This window comes from Trichosurus vulpecula, chromosome 1 (assembly GCF_011100635.1).
Source record: "Trichosurus vulpecula isolate mTriVul1 chromosome 1, mTriVul1.pri, whole genome shotgun sequence".
Classification (NCBI taxonomy): domain Eukaryota; kingdom Metazoa; phylum Chordata; class Mammalia; order Diprotodontia; family Phalangeridae; genus Trichosurus; species Trichosurus vulpecula.
The window spans coordinates 225,126,378-225,149,234 of record NC_050573.1 but is presented as its reverse complement, the minus strand read 5'-3'; the positions used below and the strand labels follow the sequence as shown (position 1 = coordinate 225,149,234).

Sequence of the window (22,857 nt, the reverse complement as noted above, 5' to 3'; positions counted from 1 at the left end):
AGCTTTGTCACTTATTAATTTTGGGTAAATACTAAACTTAAGAGAAATTTAGACCCTCAGTTCCCTCACCTCTAAAATGAACATAATACTTGTACTACCTAACCTGGAGTTGGTGTGAGCAAAGCATTTCTAAATGTAAGTTACATAAATGTAGACTATTATTATTATCATCCCTATCTTGGGACAAGAAGTCACAAAGTAAAGCCTAATGTTTGTTGAGTAATTAAAAAAAAAAACCAGAAATTCTATCAGAATGAAAACTGGCCAAAAAGATAAGCCCATTAGGGAAAAAAAAAGATTAGCTCACAGAAACAGACTTTTCTTCCTTCCTCCTTCCTTAGGTAGTCAGTCATATGAATCCATACCAACCCCAAGCAGGGTTTATTTTTACTTACAAATACACAGACACAGACACACACACAACTAGAACACCTAGTGTGAGGGCTTGCTGAGCCCTCTTCAGGGCTGCTCATCCACTTTTAGTGTCCAACTTTGCCCAACTCTCAGCTGGGGCTCCAAGAAGCTGCAGCTTGCCCAGTGGCCACACCCTGGTAAAACCATCTCAACAGACAGACTGAACCAGGTTGAGGGTAACAAACCAACAGGCCTTAAACCCATCAGTGAGGCAGGTGAATGACTACCCCAAGCATATGAAGAATTCCCAGGCAGAATGGGTTATGAGAACAATTTGTTCAAATGGCCATGGCCATGAAGGCAACTGGCGTAGGCTCTAAGGAGTGCTTAGAGCTTGGTCAGACACTGAAGAAGACACCAAGGTCATCCATTGCATCCCAGGCCATTGCCAGTCATCTTGACTTTGTCTTGTGACCAGAAGAGAGAGTGAAGCTGACTATTTTGTACAACTCTGCCTCACTTAACTCCAATTCACACGCAAGTCAAGACAATACCCTGTAATGTCACTGGTCCTTCTGGAAGAGGAAGGATGAACAACAAGCCCGACGAATGCGACTCTGGTAGGAAGAATGAAGTGACTGTAAAATTAAGAAAAGGGTAGTTAAATTGAGATTTGAGGATGAAAAGGTCAAACAATGAATAAGCAAGGGCAGTGGAATTGGAAAAAGGGGAAAGGAACGGAGGTTTTTAGGTCTTTGCTGGAAAGTTGCCTTTTGCTTGAGCACCTAGAAATGATGAAGCTTAGGGATCATTCTAGGCTCAAAAGAAGGAAAAAAGGAGTTTCTTATTTTCTTCTGGGAGAACAGCATGCTCTGTACAGAAATAAGGATTGTATATTTCAACAATTAAGCAATTATATATTCAGTACTAGTTATTTATATAGTGCTTTAAGGTTTGCAAAGTTCTTTACAAAATTTCATTTCACGTCAACCCTGGGATATAGGTCCCCTTATCTTCCCCATTTTCCAGATGAGGAAACTGAGGCAGACAAAAGTTAAGAGATTTGCCCAAGGTCACATGCCTGAGACAGCATTTGAACTCTAGTCTTCCTGACTCCAGATCCAGCACTCTATCCACCGTACTACCTAGTTGCCTTACTAGTTATACACACAATACTGTGCTAGGCACTGGGGGAAATAGTTTTAGTTAAGATGTGATCCTTGCTAGATCTTAACTTTTACTGTATCTTTCAGGAACCTCCAACACCTGGATGTCATGTTATAAGCAAAGTCTCAGCTGTAGCCCAACCTAACTATGATCAAGCATATTTAGTATCCCACCACCCTACAGCAAGAAATGAATCAGGCAAACAATAAATGGTCAATGTAGACTTGTTTTCAATTTACTTATCTGTGTACATGTTGTTTCATCCCAAAGGAGTTTAAGTTCTTCAGGGACAGAGAATGCTTCATATTTTTGTTTATTTATGCTCAACACCCAGCACAGTGACTGGCACAGAGTATTGTTTGACTTAACAAGAAAAAAATACTTTGATTTCTAATGCTTATGATGGCTACAGAGAAATTTCATTAATAAAAAAGCAACAAAATAGATAATCCCCCCATTTACCTACCTTTCCAGTCTTATTATATAGCACTTTTAAGTTTGCAATGCTCTTCATGAATATTTCATTTTAATCCTCACAATAACCTTGGAGGATAGGTGTTATTGTAATCTCCATTTTATAAACGAGTAAACTGAGGAAGGCGAAGGTTATTAGAAAATTATTAAACTTGCTCAGGGTCCCATATCTAAGAAGTCTGAGATAGCATCTGAACTCAGTTCTTCCTGACTCCAGCTCCAGCTCTCTAACTACCATGCCACCTAGCTGCCTCACATTACCCCCCTTATTGCACTTACAAAATGAGCCAAAATGGCCTTCCTGACATTTCATTTCCCTTTCCTGTCTCCAGACTGTCCCCTATGCCTGGAATACACTCCCTCTTCATCTCTAAATCTTGGAAGGGGAAAAAAAAAAAAATCAAAGCTTAGCTCAAGTTTCACCTCTTATATGTTTTTCTAATCTCCTCAGATCCTAGAGCTCCTTCAATCATTTGGCTTTATTTATATATATATCTCACATATTCTCATAGATGTATATTTCTCCTTTGTTGGAATAGGGTGTATTTTTTAAAAAAATCTTTGTATTCCCAGGACCTAGCACAGTGCCTGGCATCCAGGAAATATTTAATATGGTATAACTGAATATACATGAAGCATTTTCTTATGTTATTTCATTCTTACAACCATCTAATGAGGTGGGTAGTGCAAGTGTCATCATCCATTTTCAAATTCCATTTTACAAAGGAGCAAACTGGCTCAAAATCACAGAACTAATGCCCAAGCTACAAATCTATTAAGTCTCCAAGCTGGGCTATGAATCCAGGTCTTCTGACTATTAGTCTAATGTTATTTCCACCAGAGCATGCTGCATCAAGTATAGAATATGGAAAACCACTTGAAAAAAAAAAGCTTTCTATATCAATTGCCTTTAATGCTTATTTCACTCACTTCTCTAAACTTGATAGGTTTCAAGAAAAATTAAGCAGGAATTAAAATAAGAACTTACTATGTTATACTACTATAGCATATTCTGTTAATTGTACTGAATCATAACATTTGACTGTTTTTTTATAATTGGTTACAGTGCTGCCCTAAACTGTGTGTACTTCAGACAGATTTATATGATGCAATACTATAATTCAGAGCTGATCAAATATATTTATAATTATTTCTACTAAAAGTTGATCAGACCCCAAATCAGCAATATAACTCCCTATGATGTCATTGTCCCAAGGAGAAAATCATTTTTCAACTTAACAGCATCTTTTCAAGAATCAACCAGTCCTACATTCAAAGATTAACTGTATTAGCAATCTGGCCAAAATTTCCTTCTTTCAAAGGCCTCTTAAGACTTATTCCTACCAAAAAGATCACTGCACCAAACTGTATACAATGTAATTTTAAAATATTTTACTTATTTATTCATGTCCTTGGCTCTTATTGGTGAGTCATCTATCAATTTGTTTCAGTTTTGATTCAAATAAATGTCCTTTGAGCTTGCTTGAATAAATGTGGTCTCATTTATTATTTTAACCAGTCCAACATTTATTAAACTAGTAGACCAAAAAAATGTTTACGGACACCATAAACATACGTGGAGTGTGGTGAAAGGCAGCATAATACAGTGGAAAGAATATTGGATATGGAGTTAAGGCCCAGTATTTAAACACCTGCTCAGTTGGGCAAATCATTTAATCTGTTTCCCAGGTTCCTTATCTGCAAATTGAAAGATTGGATTAGATTACCTCTAAGGTCCTTTCCACCTATAGAAAGCCCAGAGGAAAGAGATTTTGAGCTAAAAAGAACCACAAAGCCCATCAAGTCCAAGCCCCTAATTTTAGGTATGAGGAATCTGAAAAACAATAGGTTATATGATTTGCTTAGAGTCACACGGCTGATTTGAACTCAGGTCTTTCTAATTCTAAGCCAGCTATTTACCACTCCATGCTGCTTCTCACTGTAAATCTTTGAGGTCAATGAAAATACCCCTAGATCTGCTCTCAGAAAAGCACTGACCAAACAGCAGCTGTGTGACCTTGGACAAATCACTTCACTTGAATCTCAATTTCCTCATCTGGAAAAAGAGACTCTGCTTACCTTAATTCAATAAAGATTTCAACAAGTACAGAACTACCAGGTTGTCACCGGCCTTGTTTTTTTCCAATATTTTTATCTACAGCTTAGACAGAGAGATGGATGACATGTTTATACTTCTGGGTTGTCACGTGACTGGGAAGAGGCAAATACTGTATGAGAATTGGGATTCAGAAAATCAGCAAGATGAAATGATAGGCTTGGAAATTAACAATAAGAAATTAAATGGGGATAAATGTAGAGTCAGCTCAAAAAAAAAAAATTACCAACACAAGAATGTAGGAACCCTGGTAGAAAAAAAAAGCTGTATACTGACTTCCTCCACTTCTCTCACTCATTTCTTTAATCTTACAATCTGGTTGATTACTCAAGAGAAATCATTCTCTCCAAAGTTACCCATGATCTTTTAATTGCTGAACCTGAAGATCTTTTCTCAAACCTCATCCTTCTTGACCTCCCTGCAGCATGTGACACTTTCCCTTGCTACACTCTCCTCTGAGTTTTTATGACATTATTTTTTCTTGTTTCCCTCCTACCTATAAAGCTGTTTTCAGCCTCCTTTGCTGGATTATTATCTACACTGCACCCCCCAACTATGAGTGTACTCCCAAAGCTCTGTTCTAGGCTCTCTTCTCAATCAGCCAATAAACATTAAGCATCTACTATGTGCTGGGCACTGTGCTAAGCACTGGGGATACAAAGAAAAAGCAAAGGATAGTCCCTACCCTCAAGGAGTTCACATTCTAATAACATACAGACAACTATATACAGAATAAATTGGAAATAATGAACAGAGAAAAGGCACTAGAATTTTAAAGAGGGATCAGGAACAGCTTCCTATAGAAGGTAAGATTTTAGCTGGGATTTGAAGGAAAGTGAGGGAAGCAGGAGGCAGAGTTCCAGGCATGAGGTACAGCCAGTGAAAATACCTCCTGTCAGTACATGCAGTGTCTTTTTCAAGAACAGCAAGAAGGCCAGTGTCACTGGATTGCAAAGAATATGGTACGGTATAGGGTATAAGAAGACTGGAAAGGTGGAGGGGAGGCAGGGAAGGGGCAGGCTTTGAAGGCCAAAGGATTTTGCATTTGGTCCTGGAGGTGACAGGAGCCACTGAGTTCACTGAACAGCTCCTGGTAACAGGAGAGGCACTTTAGGATGATCAATCTGACAGCCAAGTGTAGCATGAGTGGAGTGGGGAGGAGACTTGTGGCAGGCAGACCAACCAGAAGGCTACTGCAATTGTCCAGGCATGAGGTGATGAAAACCTGTACCAGGGTGATGACAATGTCAGAGGAGAGAAGGGGAGCATATTTGAGAAATGTCATTTAAGTAAAATTGACAGGCCTTGTTAACAGTTTAGATTATGGGGAGGGAGAGAGTGAAGAACTGAAGGTGACACCTAGGTGTCAAGCCCAGGAGACTGGTGGTACCCTCAACATAATAGTGACGTTTGGGGAGGGCTTGACAGTCAAGATATTGAGTTCAACTGTGGACATAATGAGTTTAAGGAGCTTATGAGACAACCAATTTATAATGTTTAATAGGCATTTGGAGATGTGAGACTGGAGGTCAGCAGAAAGTTTAGGGTGGAGAAATAGGTTTGAGAATCATGATGGCTGATGAGACCACTAAGTAAAACAGTATAGAAGGAGAAGAAAGAGGGTTCAGGACAGAGCCCTGGGGGACACCCAGGTTAGCAGGCACAATCTGGACAAAAAGCAAAGAAAGCTGAGGAGGAAAACCAGGAAAGAGTAGTGTTTGGAAAACCTATAAAGATGAGAAAAGGGTGATTCACAGTGTCAAAGGCTATACAGTAAGGTCAAAAAGGCTGAGGACTGAGAAAAGGCCTTAAGAGATCAGTTTTGGTTGAATGAGGTTGGAAGCAGGGCAGTAAAGTTAAGAGAGTGAAGAGAGGTAGCAGGGGCACCTATTGTAGATAGCCTTCTTAAAGAGTTTAGCCACAAAATGTAGGAAGAGTTATAGGAAGTTAATAGGGATGGATGGATCAAGTCAGAATTTTTTGAAGATGGAGGGTGACACTGACATATAGGCAGTAAGGAAACAGTCAGTGGACAGGAAGAGACTGAAGATAAGTGAGGGAATGAGGATAGTAGAGGAGGCAATCTCATGGAGAAGAAGGGATGGAATGGGATCACTTGTATAAGTAAAGGAGGAGGATTAGCTTTGACAAGGGCCACCTCTTCATCTGAGAAGGGGTGAACGAGGAGACTGGCAGAAGGCATCTGAGTGATGTAAGATGAAGAATGGAGAAGAGGAGCTCTTGGCAAATTTCCTCAACTTTTTCAGTAAAATGTAAGGCAAGGTTCCCGGCTGAGAGTGTGGGGAGAGGGTGAGCCATGAGAGGTTTGAGGGAGTTTTGAAGAGGTGCTGTGCTGAGTGGGAGAGTGAGATAATTAGGGAGATTTAAAAGGATGGCCTTGCAGCAGTGAGGACCCAGTTAAGGTTATGTAACAAATGTGTAATGGATCCAGTCTATAACACTATCTCTTGGTGACCTCATCAATGGATTCAATTATCATCTCTATGCAGATGACTCTCACATCTACAATCCATATACCCAGGCCTTTCCTGAGCTCCAGTTCTGAATCATTAACTGCCTACTGGACCCTTCCTTACTGGATGCGCCATTGGCACCTCAAATTCAACAAATCAGAAATCATTATTTTCCCTCAAAATCTACGCCTTTTCCAATCAACCAGTTGTGCAATCTTCGTGTTATCCATGGCCCACGTTAACTACCCTGATTACACCTCCACCACCCTAGTTTAGGCCTTTATCTCTCACCTGGGCTACTCTAATAGACTCAAGTCCTATCCATTGCCTTCAGTCACTTCCTCCTGTAATCTATCCTGAGTACCATCAAGAAGTTGCTAATTCTAAAACAAAGGTTTGCTCATGTTATTCTCCTACTCAAAAAGATCCAATGGCTCCCCATTGCTTCTAAAATCAAGTAGAAACTCCTGTTTAACATTTAAAGTCTTTCACAATATGGCTCTAACCTATGTTTTCAGGTTTATTATACATTATTTCTCTTTATATACTTTATGAACCACCCATGCTATCTAGCACATATGACATTCCATTTCCTATCTTCATGACTTTGCAAAGGCTGTCCCACATTCTTTCACCTCTACCTCAGGATCTCTAACTTCCTTCAAAGATTTGCTCAAGTATCACCTACACGAGGCATGTCGTGATTCACCCAGCTAATGCCTCTCCTCTTAAAAATTACCTTATTAGATAGACAGATATAGATACAAATATTTACATGTGTGTATGTCTCTCCCTATAAAATGTATGATCCTTGAGGGCAGGGACGATTTCGGTTTTGACTTTGGATTCAAAGCAGCTAACACAAGCGTGTTTAGTGTGTAGTGGTGGTAGTGGTAGTAGCAGTAGTAGTAGTAAGTGCTTATTGATTGTTAAATATTAAACTGTAACAGGATGTTTTTCTAAATCTCATTTCCAACAAACTATCCAATTCCTAGGAGTTTTTACCAAATACAGATTTCTTCCAAGTTAATATATCTTCTCGTGATTATTGAACAAGGGATTACTGAATTCTTTTCTGATTCATCCTAATTTAAACTGGTTTTTAATGCATTGCAAAAAGCTTTGATGACCATGACTTTATAGTATAATTTGAAGTCTAGAAAAGCTGTTTTCCCTTCAGTCCTACTTTTAAAAATTATTTACCTTGAGATTCTAAACCAGAAATTTATTTTTGTTATGGACCCCTTTAAAACTGGTGAAGGCTCTTGCCTTCTGCTTATCAAATTATCAGTTACCATTTTTTTAAAGACAGTTTATAGGCCACAGGTTAAGAACCCTTGGCTCTAAAACTTTTATTCTTTCAAATGAATTCTATTGTTCTAACTTGAACTTTAAAGTAACCCCTTGGCAACATGAATAGTATGGTACTAAAACTGTAACAATATAGGCTGCATTTGTATTATACTGATGTGGCCCAATTATGAGCAATGAAAATCCCTCCAATTATTTAAATCAATCTTTTTTTTGTTTGTTTTGGCCAGGGCAATGGGGGTTAAGTGACTTGCCCAAGGTCACACAGCTAGTAAGTGTGTCAAGTGTCTGAGATCAAATTTGAACTCAGGTCCTCCTGACTCCAGGGCCGATGCTCTACTCACTGTGCCACCTAGCTGCCCCATTAAATCAATCTTAATTTCCTGAAAGAATATTTTATATGTGTGTATGTCTTAAGTGTGCCTTCACTGATTAACTCTTAATTGTTTTTATACATTTTCTAATTATTTTGAATGTGACTTCTTTTTTGAATGGGGATATTGCACTCTAGTTTACTGAGTAGGGAAGTGGTATTGTTAGAACTGTACTTAAGAAAAATCACTTTAGCAGCAATGTGGAAGATGGATTGGAGTACAGAGATTCGATGCAGGGAGAGCTATCCAGATAATACTGCAATAGACTAGGCAAGTGAGGAAGATCTGAACTAAGGTGGTAGCCCAAACTGTATATGAGACATTGTAAAGGTAGAAATGTCAAGTCATCTGAGTTGAAATATGGGGTAGGGTAGAGTGAGGAGTCAAGGATAATGCTAAGGTTACAAACCTGGGAGACTAGAAGAATAGCAGTACCTTTGATACCTCTCCTAGATCGTCATACTCTGCTAATTTCTACTCTCTTCTCTTTGACACGCTCTTTCTTCTCATGTCTACAAATTTCCCAAGTCTTCCAGGTGCTGGTCATGCATGACTTCACTATTCAGGTAATTTCTGCAGTAAGTAGAAAAGTTTTCCCTTCCTTGCTTTCATTCAGTCAATAGGCAGAAGATTACAATTCCCTAAGATGGACTCTGAAATCAGGGCTCAAGTTTAACAAAAGGACAAAATGTTCTCAAGAAATACCATTTGCTCCGTAAGGGCAGGGACCATTTCTAATTTAATCTTTTATCTATTCCAACATCCTGAATGGTGGCTCGCACACATACTTAATCAATATTTCCTGAAGTTCAACTTCCAATAATAATAATTTACTATGGCAGTAAAAATAATTTACTTTTGCCAAGAAAAATCCATATGGGGTCCGGAAGAGTTAGACATGACTCAACAACAATGGCAGGTGACATGACAGTAGAAAGTTTGCAAATAGCTTTACATACCCTATCTCATTTGAAATTCACAACCCTATGAGGCAAGGACCACAGGTATCATTATCCTCATTTTACCGATGAGAAAACTGGGCTTTCTAGAGGTTTAGTAACTTGTCCTGTCAAAGGCAGGATTCAAGTTCACATCTTCCCAAACCCATGTCAAAAATTCAAGAAGCCTGGCTATTTTCAGGGGATATATCAAGAAGTAATGTGGATGATTTGGAGATTCTCATTTCTGATAAAATTGAGCTAACAATCTAGGTGTCACCAAGAAACAACTAAATTAAAATGCTGCCAGTAAAAAACTACCTATTAATTTGGGAGAAATATATTATCTGTATGCACAAATGAAAAGTAAAGAGATGTTGCAATGACAACAAAAACAAGAATGATAATTGTGATGGATTGTAAAAAAGAAAAAGTTGGATTAAATAAGTCAGTGTTCCCCCAGCACTGCCTGGGCTAACGAGCGTCCTGACCAGTCTACAAAAACAGCAAGGATGCCAGGAAGAAGAGCCACTCAATCCAGTTACCATTTCTTGATGAAAGTATTCTTTACACTTTTCAATTCCCTTTGCTCTGATTCTACATTTGCCAAGCAGTCTTCTGATATTGATTTAGTTCACCAATTAGGTTCCCTATAAAGAAAAGGATGCACCCACTAGTTCATACTATACAAATGTCTGGTTCTCTTTGCAATACTTCTCTTAAAAAATTACAAGTCTTAGTACAAGGATGCAAGGTGCTAAATTTTTTTGATCATAGTAGCTGTGAACAAGGCCATCTAATCTAAGTTGTAGAGGGGTTTAAATCTTTATCAATGAAATCCCACAAAAATCAGATCTTTTAAGCACTTAAATTAATAAAACGACTATGAGTAGTATGCTGTATTTGTTGAGTGTGAATCAATTTCCTAGGGTTATTGAGAAAATAAATTTCTGAACCTAAAAATCTGAGGACTAGATTATTTTGACCCCAAAGGTATATTATGCCTAAACATTTTAACTACTGCTTCATTCAAATCAAAGAAAAATGGGGATTCCACTGAGGTAATAAAAAAGTTAGATTAAGTGGTGGTATCTAGTGATCACAGTGTGGGTATGGACCTAGGCTTGCTTCCTGCTGTTGACACTTACTTGCTATGTGACTAAGTCATATCTGTAGCATTTACTTCAATAGGTTGTTGTAAAGTTTAAATAACATTTCTAGCATCCAGCCCCTTTTTTCTCCACTCACACAGCTACCATTGAAGCCTTCCTTATCTCTCGCCTAGATTCTTCCAACAAGCCTCCTAATTGGACTCCCTGCCTCAAGTCTCTATCCCCTCCAAGTCACCCTCCAAAGACAGCCAACACCATTTTTTTAAGTGCAGATACGATATATGTATGACTCCTCTAACTCAACCAACTCCACTGGCTTCCTATTGCCTCTAAGACAAAATATAAACTCTCTTATTTAGCTTTTAAAACCTTTTACAAACTGACCCCAACCTGTGTTTCCCACCCCAGTCAACATTACTTCCCCTTCCCACACTGCACTCTCACTGATCTGGCCTCTCTGTTGCTCTCACTCCATCTGTCTCTGGGCCTTGCACTAGCCAACCCCCAAGCTGGGAATGCCGTCCTCCTCCTCCTCTCAGTTTCAGAGATGCTCTCCTGCTTTAGGATGAAGCTCAGATACCATTTTCTGCATGAAGCCACTCCCCATACCTCCAAATGCTAGTGTCCTCCCTCCCAAACTACCTTGCATTTAACTACTTTGTATATATTTGTATTTGTTAACTTTCTATTTACACTGTATATTTTTATGTGTACTTTTTTCCCACATTAGATATAAGCTTATTGTAAGGGAGAACTGTTTCATTCTTTGTATCTGTATCCTCAGTTGCTAGCGAGGAACCAGGCACATAGAAGTCACTTAACATGTTTACTTTTTTAAGTAAGTTAATGTATGCAAAATACTTTGCAAAATTTAAAGCACTTATACAAAAGTCAGCTATCATTATTATTGTCAGGGATTCCACTGGGGAGGCTAGGGCTGAGAGGAGAGCTAAATGGACATAGGAGGAACTAAAGACGATAGTGTCTAATAGAAAACAAGCACTTTCAGATTATCTGCATGCAAACCATGTCACCTGCACCCCCACTCTCTTCCTTACACTAGAATTAAGATTTGTACCTGTGTACCACAGCAACCTAGAAAACACAAGGCAAAGGCAAATTTCTGACTAGGCCACCCCAAACTCCAAAACTATGCCTCCCAATCAAAATTCCAATCCCTTCAGTGCTACTGACCTCAATGAGTAGTTATTTATAGAAGGAAAGCAATCTTACAAAAGTAATTGACCCTAAACTGAGAATAATTAATAGGCTTAATTGGGGAGGCGGGGAGAGGAATGGGGACAGGGGAGGGTAGTGGTATATTTAAACACAGAATTTGTTATATCTTTAAATGTATCTCTAATTGTCATAATGTGTGCAGAAGATGCTTTTGGCAGGGAAGGAAGAACTTGTCAACTCTACTTTCATATTAATTCAACAAATCTTTATGGACCTGTGGGGACAAATACTAAGATATACTATTGAATAAAAATGTGTATAATCACTGAATTCATCTTTCTCCTCCCCCCAAACCCTCTCCTTTTACTAACTTCCCCATTACTGTGGAGGACACCACCATCCTCCTGGTCACCCAGGCTCACAACCTCATTCTGTAGTCTTTACTCTTCTTAATCCCACCTAATCAATCTGTTACCAAATCCCAGCAATTCTATCTTGTGATACTGAAACAGACCCTAATCACCTCACATCTTGACTGTTGCAGTGGTCTGCTGTCTGGTCTCCCTGCCCTCAAGTCTCTCCAATCCATCCTCCACTCTGCTGTCAGAATGATATTCCTAAAGCACAAGTTTATGTTTCCATTTCTCTCTCTCACCCGCTACACACACTCCCTTTCCCAAGTGATTCAATTTCACTTGTTCCCTGTTACTTCCAGGATCTAATATAAAGGCCTTCATCTCTGCCCTCTGCACTACTCACCCTACCTCCTCTTCCATCCAGTGACACTAGCCTCCTTGCTGTTCTTTGCATATAACACTCTAATCTCCTGTTTCTGGGCACTTTCATTGGCCATTCCCCCTGTGGGAAACACTCTCTAATCTCCACCCAGGTTTCCCTAGCTTCCTTCAAGTTTCAGATAAAACCCTACCTTCTTCAAGAAACCCCTCTGTTCTCTCTCAATGATAGAGCTTTTCCTTGGAGATTACCTCCAATTTGCACTGTATATATCTTACATGTACATAATTATTTACATGTTGTCTTCCCCATTAAAATATGACCTCTTTGAGGGCAGGAACTGTTTTTGACCTTCTTTGTATGCCCATGCCTGGCATACGGTAAACCCTTAACACCTGCTGACTAGACTTAATCAATTAATAGTTGAATGGGTTTTTTTAGATAAAGCTACTCATTTTTCTATACCTTAAATCACCGAGTTTTTCTCATTTCCCTTTTCTCGCTTCTCTTCTCCAGTCTCACAAAACCTCATATGTATTCTTATTCCTTCTAATACCCCAGCCTAACATAGTACAGTTAGCTGTTTCTGGAAAGGGTTAGAGAGGAAATGACTCTGAATACTGTTTCAAAAGTACTCTTCTGATGCCTTCAAAAGACTAATGGTAGTACTTTCAACCAAATGTTTGTCAAGCTAACTAAACCAGAATCAACAAGCTATTGAACTGTTACCTAACATGGAATGGAAGAAGAAAAGGAATTGAAATGGGATTGATGAAAAAAGTTATTAACTCAAGGGGTCCATGAACTTGGATGGTAAAAAAAAAAAATCTTTATTTTCAGCACTCTGTAACTGAAATTTAGCACTCCCTTCGATTACTTAAAAACATCACTCTGAGGAGGGAACCAACAGGTTTACTAGACTGACAAACGGGTGCATGACACACAAAAGGTTAAAAGATTCAGAGCAAAGTCATAAACTCAGACCTAAAAGAAGCCTTAAAGCTAATGTCCAATGTTTTTAAACTGTACTCTTTATAACCCTGTTAATGCAAATTATGCTAATAGATATTGAGAAACTTCAATTCTGCTGATTCAATTCCTTGATTCCTTCAAAAATGTGAAATTATGCCCCCCAAAATCATACTTTTTCAGCATGACAGTAGACCAAGATTCCTCTACTGAGTTTCAATATTTTTTCAACTCCCTTAATTCTGGAGGTATTAATTAATTAAGCTCCTCAAACCAGTCATGTATCCATACCATCAATACAGTAGAAGCCCAAACGTATTTCAAGGACAAACTGATTTAGAAAATCTAAACTCACCACCTCCTTTTACATTCCTACAATGTATCCCACTTACTTCCAATTTCTACCTGTTAAAATTCTTTCCCTCCTTCAAGAACCAATTCAGGTACCAACTCCTCCATGAACCCTAGTTTCACCTCAGCTAAAACATTTACCTCAATCACCAAAATTCTCATGACATTCTGGGGTCATGGACCTCTCTCATGAGTTATATTACAACTTGGATTATACTCATGAACATGTTTTATCTTCCCCTACTAAATCCTAAGTTCTTATATGCTTTTTCTATAGGTCTATGACGATGATACATTAAGAGTAAATTCATAAAATTAAAGACTATCTACTGTTTTGTATCAACCAAGTTAATTCTCAATAGAATTAGATAAACTCTTGAGCATTACCCATACATAACTATCTCAAATTTGCATGCTGGTGTCAAGAAGCATATTGGAAACAGTTACCTCTGCTGAACTGAACATAACTTAAGAAAACAAAATCAGCAGGCAACTCATACTAGAATTCTCAGTGGAATCCACCTAAGTTTACTTAAGGCTTTCCATCATTAAAGAATTTCTTATCATCAGAAGCATTTTTTAAAAGTCATTATTTCCAATCAAACACACTACACTTATGTGAAGTAGGGCGTTAAAAATCGGTATAGTGGAAAGAAGGGTTCAAGTTCTAGCTCTGGCCTGACTACCGGCAAGTCTTTCTTCTGAGTCTTGCTTTCATTTAAGCTCATGGATTTAGTACTGAAAGGGACCTCAGAAGTCATCTAGACCAATCTCATTTTGTGGATGAAAAAATGAGACCCAGAGGTAAAGTGATTTGCCTAAGGTTACAGAGGTAGCCAGTAATACAGACAGAATCTGAATGCAAGTCCTCTGACTCCAAACCGGCACTTACTACTATGTTCTATTGTTTTTTCAATTGTCTGACTCCATGTGACTGAATCTGGGGTTTTCTTGGTAAAGATAGTGGAGCAAACAGTTTGCCATTTCCTTCTTTGCCTCATTTTACAGAAGAGAAAACTGAGGTAAACAGGATTAAGTGATTTGCCCAGGGTCACATACCTACTAGATGCTTGAGGCCAGATGAGTCTTCCTGACTCCAGACCAGGGACTCATCCACTGTGCCACCTAGCTGCCTTCCTACTACTATAACACGCCTGTAAATCTTACAGCGACATATGGAAATGAGCTATTATGTATCATTACTTCTAACAGAATAGGAATGAAGAAAAATCAACTAGTCACACAGGAAATTTTTTAAAATGGAATTCTCCTATACAAGTTCTATAAATCTATGATGATGATATATTATGGCAGAGAGTAAATTCATAAAATTTGTCTCATGTTCCTTGTCTCATGTCTGATTAAGTCATATGTTGGGTTAAAACTAAACATTTTAAAAGATCTCTCCTCTCTACCTTGAATCTTTTGGCCATTGTTCACCCTTTGGAGTACTTAGTTATTTTCTAATGTATATGATTTGTGTGCATCCCTCCATCAGTCACTGCAGGGAGGGCAGGAACTGCTTTATTTCTTATCTTTGTATTCCTCAGAGCCTTGCATATACTAAGTATATTACAAATCTTTGTTCAGTTGAGAATAGAAACTTGGATAAAGATGAACTGTAGTTTTACTTAAGAGGTACTGTGCATCATTTAAGTTAACCCCCCATATATACAAAATGCCTCAAAAACAGCTCCCAGATCATAGGTCCTGTTTCCAGTCCAGGCCCTAAGACATCTTTCTGAGAAGCAACCCCATCTCCCCCCCCTTCAGAGACGTGGCCTGTCAATTGCTTTGGTGGGTACTGCAGCCACAGCTACCAAAGACTCTGAAAAGACAGTTCTTACCACCATAGTCCCTGAAACTATGGAATGGTTCAATATCATAAGCTGGTATTTGTTAGTGAAAATGACATTCAAAATAAAACATTATCTACTTTGCCACTGAACCCTAAGGACTATGGTACCTCTCCACCTTACTTACCAGCTACAACTTCCTATATATGTCCTCTCCCACATTAGAATATGTGCACTTTTCTACTGGTATCCCTAATGCTTAGCCCAGTGCTTACTGAATGAAAAATGCTTCTTCATTCATTCATTGCATTAAAACACAAACATACACACACACCCCGCCCCCCTCGAACTCAGATAAAGTTTGTTTCGTCCCTCCAGCAACATCCACCAATCGCTCCAAGTTTGGAAAACTGTAACTACACTAAATGCATTATAGTTAATGCAAAACAAACGGAAGTGAAGTCAATTCCATTTGGACCAGAGTTCATTTTAGAAATGGCTACCGTGTTTACAGCCTGAGGGTCAAGTGGCCTCTCTGGGAATCATACACACTGCAGATACACTCACAAGTGAAGGAAGCACTGCGACTAACTTGGTTTTTCATAACCTTTTCAAGTGCCATATGGAGGTCACATCTCACCCACCTGATACCCACACGGGATGCGACATAAAAACAAAGCCAAAAAACCACCCAACTTCATCTCCTGACTTGTTCTGCTAAACTACGGGGCTATGGAATAAAGTCCGATTCCACAGGCCCTCTTTGCTGCTCCCACTCAGAAGGCAGGGTGTGGAGAGATGTAATTTAATAGTATGCGGGGGGCAAGAGCGAGAAGCTACATCATTTGGACCTCTGTGACCATGTGCATGCGGCGTAGCTCTGGCACGGGCAATGCCAGCCTTCCCGCCCCAAAGCGCCTCCCAAGGGTTTAGTGCCAGGCCGAACCAAAGCAAGCTAGTTCCAACCCACCACTAGGGGCCGCTGTAGGCCCCGCCTCGGCCTCACGAACCACCTCTGCGCCTGCGCACAAGAGAGTATACTACTTTAAATTTATTTATTTATTGAGAGAAAAGAAATCGTGGGCGCAGGCGCGCTTCGCCGCCGCCCCGCACTCGGAGCGCGCACCTGAACACCAGTGCCCGGACCGCCCGCGCGCCTCGGCTCGGTCACTTCCGCCTAGCGAGGGGAGAAAAGAGGGAGGGAACGGGAGGCTTGAGGGACAGCCCGAGCCCTGACCCTTCAGAGTAGGCGGCGTCGGCCGCCACATTAACCCCTAAGACTCACCAAGTACATGGGCTGCCACCGGTTCTCAGCATCCACCTCCTCAAACTCCCGCTCGATGGTGACGGACATGGTGGCGGGCGAGACCTGGGGCGAGTATAGCCACCGCGGCCGGAGAGGCACATGCCCCGTCCGCGCTGTAACAGCCGAGTGCGAGTCGCACTCGTCTCCCCGGCGGCGGCCGCCTAACGCATGCGCGATCCGCTTTCCCTGCTTTCTCCTCCTTCCCGCTCCCCCCTCTTTCAACCCCCAGCGACAACGCCGAACACCAGCTGCTTGCGGCCGGGAAAGTACCTGGAGCGTAGAACGTCAGCACGCTGAGTTGGCGCGGAAGAGGCGGGTGGGGGGTGCGATCCTACGGTCCCGAGAGAGCTGAGGGAGTGGTCCCCGCCCCGGGACATCGGCGCCCAGGTGGGGAGGGGGCGGGGCCTCGAGAGACCACCCTGCGGGGCCGCGGGATCCTGAGGGGGCGGGAGGAGGGAGGGGCGAGGCGCTCATCGGCCCCGCCCCCTGGACGAACGCCGAGATCTAAGCGGCTCAGCGCTCCCGCGTGGAGGAGAGCGACGGGCCGAAACTGGGCAAAGTAACTGATGGGAGCTTCGCCTCGCTTAGCGCGCCTCAGCCTTCGCCCCTGTTCTCACCGCCTGCGCCGCGGCTCTGTGATCTTTCCCTAGTTTGTTTTTTTTTTTGCGCTCCAAGTCTGCCTATAGCAGGGGTGGGGAGCCTGCGGCCTCGAGGCCACTTGTGCTCCTTGGGATCGGCCTTTTTGACTGAATCCAAACTTCACAGAACAAATTGGATTGGGTCAAAGGCCCGCATTTGAGGACCTAAAAGGGCCACTTGTGGCCTCGAGTCTGAAGGTTCTATAGGGATAAGGACAGAATCTAGAATTTATTAGGGAGCTTTAAGATGAGGAATGCCTTCCACCCATGCAGTTGGCGCAGAGTGGTCTGGGGCTCCTTGTAGTGTTTTTGGAGACTGGACCCGATTATCTTCACTTACATGTGGCGGCGTAGAGATCCTTTTCCAGCTCTCAGAGGAAAACCAATCCTGAAGCCGGCTTCTATTCTATTAGGTTGCTGGGGAGGGACAGGGGAAGAGCTGGTTTTTTTGTCTTTTTTTTTTTTTAAATTAAACTTTTAACAGAGTTCAGTTGCTAAGTGGCTGAGTGGGTAGAACTCTAGAAGACCTCAGACACTTTGTAATTGTATGATTCCTAGTGAGTTACTTAACCTCTTTCAGTTTCCTTATCTGTAAAATGGGAGTAATATATGAGATAATATATGTAAAATGATTTGCAAGCCTTAACGCTCTCTATATAGAAGCTATCATTTTTCATTTAAGAAATGTTCCTTAAGCCAAAAGCACTGTGTAAGCAGGTGGTGTAGATAGGCAGACAAAATTAAACAATTCTTTCCTTCAACAAACTTATATTTAACTGGGTGGCAGCAGGGGAATCAAGTCTTCCCAGCAAAGATGGCATCTGAGCTGAACCTGGCATGAAGAAAGGGTGCTGGATTTGGAGCCAGATGGCCTGAAACCTAGTTCTGCCGCTTTACCACCTGTGTGACATTGGAAAAGTCACAGTAAGTTATCTGGGGCTAACCTTCCATATCTGTATAATGAAGGCCTTGAACTAGATGGCCTCTAAGGACATATTCACTAATAAGAATGACCCTAGACCAGTAGGACCTCTTCCAGATCTAAATTGATTGTGTGTGTGATTTGAGGATCACAGGAAAGGCCTTTCTAACCTAAAATTGGAGGCAGTGAGGTGAGGCAATGGATAAGTGCTGGACCCGGAGTCAGGCTTGAGTTAAAACCAAACTTGCCACAGACACTTTATAGCTATGTGACTTTGGCCAAGTCCTTTAACTTGTTTGCCTCATTTTCCTCACTTGTAAAATGAGGATGAAAATAGCACCTACTTCTCAGGTTTGTTGGAGGATAAAATGAGTTAATATTTGTAAAGTGTATAGCAAACTTTAAAGTACTGTGTAAATGCCAGCTATTATTTTTATTATCCCAAATGTCTCACAGCCCTTTTCTGATGTCTTAAATGCCACCATTATAGATTAATTACTTATAGAAAACTTAGAACCTGAGTTCATATTTGACCTCTAACACTTACTAGCTGTGTGTTGCTGGGCAAGTCATTTAACTTTTACCTCATTTACCTCAACTGCAAATAAGGATAATAATAGGGTCTACTTCATAGGTTTGTTGTGAGGATCAAATGAGATAATATTTGTAAAGCACGTACTACAATGCCTGGCACATTGTAAGCTCTTAATAAATGCTTGTTTCCTTCCTTCTTTCCTTCTTTCCTTCCTTCCTTCCTGAAAGAAGGGATGTCAAACTAGAATTTTATCTTCTTGCCTCCCCCACCCAGTATTATGACAGGAAATGATTTTTAAGTTCAAGGCACTTTCCTGGTCACCAGCCCTTAATGGGGGAGTAGTACTCCAAGTACTCCAAATTCAAAGATTTGATTCCCTTCCCATCAAATCCCAGTTACATAGAGACCATCACAACTAGTGAATATCAAATAAATTCCTTTATCCAAGCTGAGAGCAACAAATCACAGAAGTTACAAAGATTAGAATGTAATAGACAGTATAGAAAGTAAGTGAGTTCTCTTTTGGGGAGTAACAGAGATACCTCAATCTACCCTATGCAACATTTCCTAAAATCTCTAATGTAGCAAGCTGTAAATCAGGGACATGTTGAGGCATCATCTCTTCTACATGTTTGCTTCTTCCCAGTTTTTCTTTCCTTTCAGGGATCTTTCCTTGAAGAGGCCTTGTTTCTTCACTTGAAGCTAGAAGCCAGAAGACATCTCTCCTACAACAATGTAAATTGAAAGAAGGATGACCACAGAAAAAGCAAAAGTATGTTAGAAAATTACAAAGAATAAGCATGGCCCCAAGGAAGAGATAGAAGATATCTCCTTCCTCTTCTTTGAAGAGGTAACAGGTCCATGAGTATGGATCATTGCATAGATTTTCAGACCTCTTTAATGCATTGATTAGTTTTGCTTATTTTTTTCTTCCTCTTTTTCTTTTTTTTTTTCCTTTAAAATAATTTTATAAAGGGTAGCTGTCTGGAAGAGGGGTAAAGGGAAAAGATACTGGAAGAAATATAATTGATATTAAAACAAAAGATATCATAAACATTTTTTAAAAAGAAATAAATCTCTCCTCTCCCAAGCTCTACCAACTCTGTCACTCAACATAGACATGGATTTCTGACCAATGGATTAATGATTCTCTCTACTAATGATGACAGTCTTATGCAAATATGCCAAGTATGACCCTGAGTTACATATACATTCATATGTTCCAGACCTGGAGCAGGTGATGAGTGAAAAATGGGGCCAGTAGGATAGTCATCTAGGTGGAGAGGTGCCAAGAAAATGACCTGGATGTCAGTAGGTACTAACTTTAGTTAAGGTTAATAGACAAAATGGCAATAATCACAGAAAGAGGAATTTGAGGCCAGACATTACTTAACCTTGATGTTAGTGGCATCCATTGGCCCAGGAGTGAATGCCTAGTGAGCCCAGTGAGAAGTGAGAGGCATGTCCAGATCTGGGCAATCAGCAGCCATTACAGCTAACAGAGTGGAGAGTATAGGTAGGGTACCCAAGTGAAGACAGTTAAGTAATAACAGTTCTGCACAATCAAGTAAGAACCTCTAGCATAGCAGAAGGACTATGTTAGTGGCTGAAGCCTTCTATTCCTTGGAGCTGCAGGAATGAGGGGTTTGAATTCGAGCATGGAAACTATGATGCTTTGAGTGTTCAGTGTCCATAAAGGGGGCATGGCTTGAGACACCTAGTCTTTCTGTTTCAATGTATTTGTTTTCATCCATTTCTAAAAAATTATCAAAGAGCTATATACAGTTAAAAATAAAACATAAAGCAACATGACACAAAAATGGGAACTTTTAAATAGCCCATATTTTAGATTGTTTCAGTTGTGTCCAATTCTTTGTGACCCCATTTGAGGTTTTCTTGGCAAAGATACTCATTTTACAGATAAGAAAACTGAGGCAAAAAGGGTTAAGTGACTTGCCTAGGGTCACACAGCTAGCAAGTATATGACTAGCTTTGAACTCAGGTCTTACTGACTCTAGGCCCTTTGCTGTATCTATTGAGCCACCTAGCTGCCCAAGAGTTTGAATTAGAATGTGCAAAATAAGGTAGCATGAAAATCGGTGGTGATCAGAATAATACCTCACATTTGTAAGGAAACAGTAAATCAACCATATATGTCGAAGGATGGGTCTTATATCCAAGTGGAGAAGGTGACTGCCCTGGTTTATTTATTTTTAATACATATACTGGAAACCTTTATTATTTACAAACCAGGTTAATTGGTTATAGTTTAGATCAGTGCTTCTTAAACTGTAGGTCATGACCACATATGAGGTTGTATAACTGAGTGTGGGGATCATGAAAAATTTGGCAACAGTAAAAGGTTTCTGAATGCACAACAACCAAATATTAATTCAAAATCAAACATGTAATGAATTTGAGGTGTTTCCAGCAGTGTTTGCCCATGTGTTGCATTGTGCAACTTCACTGAAGCCTTTGTTCTGAACATACAACATGTGCACTTTAATCTGCTGCATGCCATCACGCCACACAATGCCAACAAATGCTGCCAAGAATACCTCAGCTCAGATTTGGACTATTGTATGTTATGAATTGCAGTGTTTTTACTGTACATACAAAGTTTTCTGCAATTACAAAAACATAATAGTTTAATTATGGAAAATAAAGACTTTAATATTTTCTTACTAGCATTCCTCAGCATATAAGTATCAAATTAATATACCTTTGGATTGCATTGTTTTAGAATGTTTGATTTAAAAAAATTGCTGTTATCTCCTTCTTTTACAGAAACATAAGTGTTTAATTGTAGTAAGTAAAGACAAAAGCCCTTTAATAATATTTCTCTACCATCACCACTGTAGTATGTAAGGGTGAACATCAAATTTTTAAATTAAGCACAAACAAATGTAATTTCATTCACTAAAGCTAGTTTTTATTTGAGAAATTATTTATATTTTGGGACAAAAATATTTTTTGATTATGGATAAGTGGCAAAATTTAGACAGAAGAGATAAAAATACTGATGACAATGCAGCAGACTCTTCACTACCAAGTTGTAGCACACCTAAATTGAGAAGAAAAAGAAAATGTGTTGAATCATTTTTGCAATATAGATTTACTTCTATTAATGATAATGGTATGGCAAAACCTCTTTGCTTAATTTGTAATGAAGTTTTGGCTGCTGGGAGCATGAAACCAGCCAAACTAAAATGACATCTTAATAGTAGGCATGCAGCATATTTCAATAAACCAAAGGAATATTTTGAGCAATTTAAAATCTTTAAGTAAAGAAAAACGATGTTTTGAGAAATTTGTTATTGTCAATAAAAAGTATTGACTTGCATCTTACAAAACTTATTTCATTGCAAAAACTAAAAAGCCCTACACAATAGGAGAAGATCTTGTGTTACCTGCTGCTATTAAAATGTCAGAAATAGTTCATGGGAAAAATTATGGGAATGAAATTTGTAAAATTCCTTTATTGAAAGATACTGTTTTCAAAAGAATTTCTGAAATTAGTAATGACCAATTCCAGCATCTTGTTACCAGGCTTAAGGGCAGCCCAAAGTTTGCAATTCAGTTAGATGAAACAACTGATAATTTCTAACATGGCACAGTTGTTACTTTATGTAAGATATGTTTATGAAGGAAACATACATGAAGAATTACTGTTTTGTTACCCTTTGGAAGGGCACATAGGAGGGGAAGATATATATCTTAAAGTCGATGAATTTTTCACAAATGAAGATTTATAATATCTTGATTTCTCATAAAATCACTAGCTTCCACTTGCTCCAATCTAATTTTTAAATTAGTATTTTCTTCAGTGGTCTTTTGGACCTCCTTTTCCATTTGGCTAATTCTGCCTTTCAAGGCATTCTTCTCCTCATTGGCTTTTTGGAGCTCTTTTGCCATTTGAGTTAGTCTGTTTTTTAAGGTGTTGTTTTCTTCAGTGTATTTTTCAGTATTTTTTTGGGTCTCCTTTAGCAAGTCCTTGACTTGTTTTTCATGGTTTTCTCGCATCCTTCTCATTTCTCTTCCCAATTTTTCCTCTACTTCTCTAACTTGCTTTTCCAAATCCTTTTTGAGCTCTTCCATGGCCTGGG

At 39.7% G+C, this 22,857-nt stretch overlaps 1 protein-coding gene across 1 annotated transcript in view; it reads right to left on the bottom strand.

Annotated features, from left to right (window-relative positions):
• PTPN2 (protein tyrosine phosphatase non-receptor type 2) overlaps positions 1-16,839 on the bottom strand; it is a 92,358-nt gene extending 75,519 nt beyond the window's left edge. Inside the window, 1 exon segment of the mRNA XM_036735962.1 lies at positions 16,636-16,839. Coding sequence (XP_036591857.1) covers positions 16,636-16,704 — 69 coding nt within the window. The 5' untranslated portion in view covers positions 16,705-16,839.
• Positions 16,840-22,857: the final 6,018 nt, after the last annotated feature.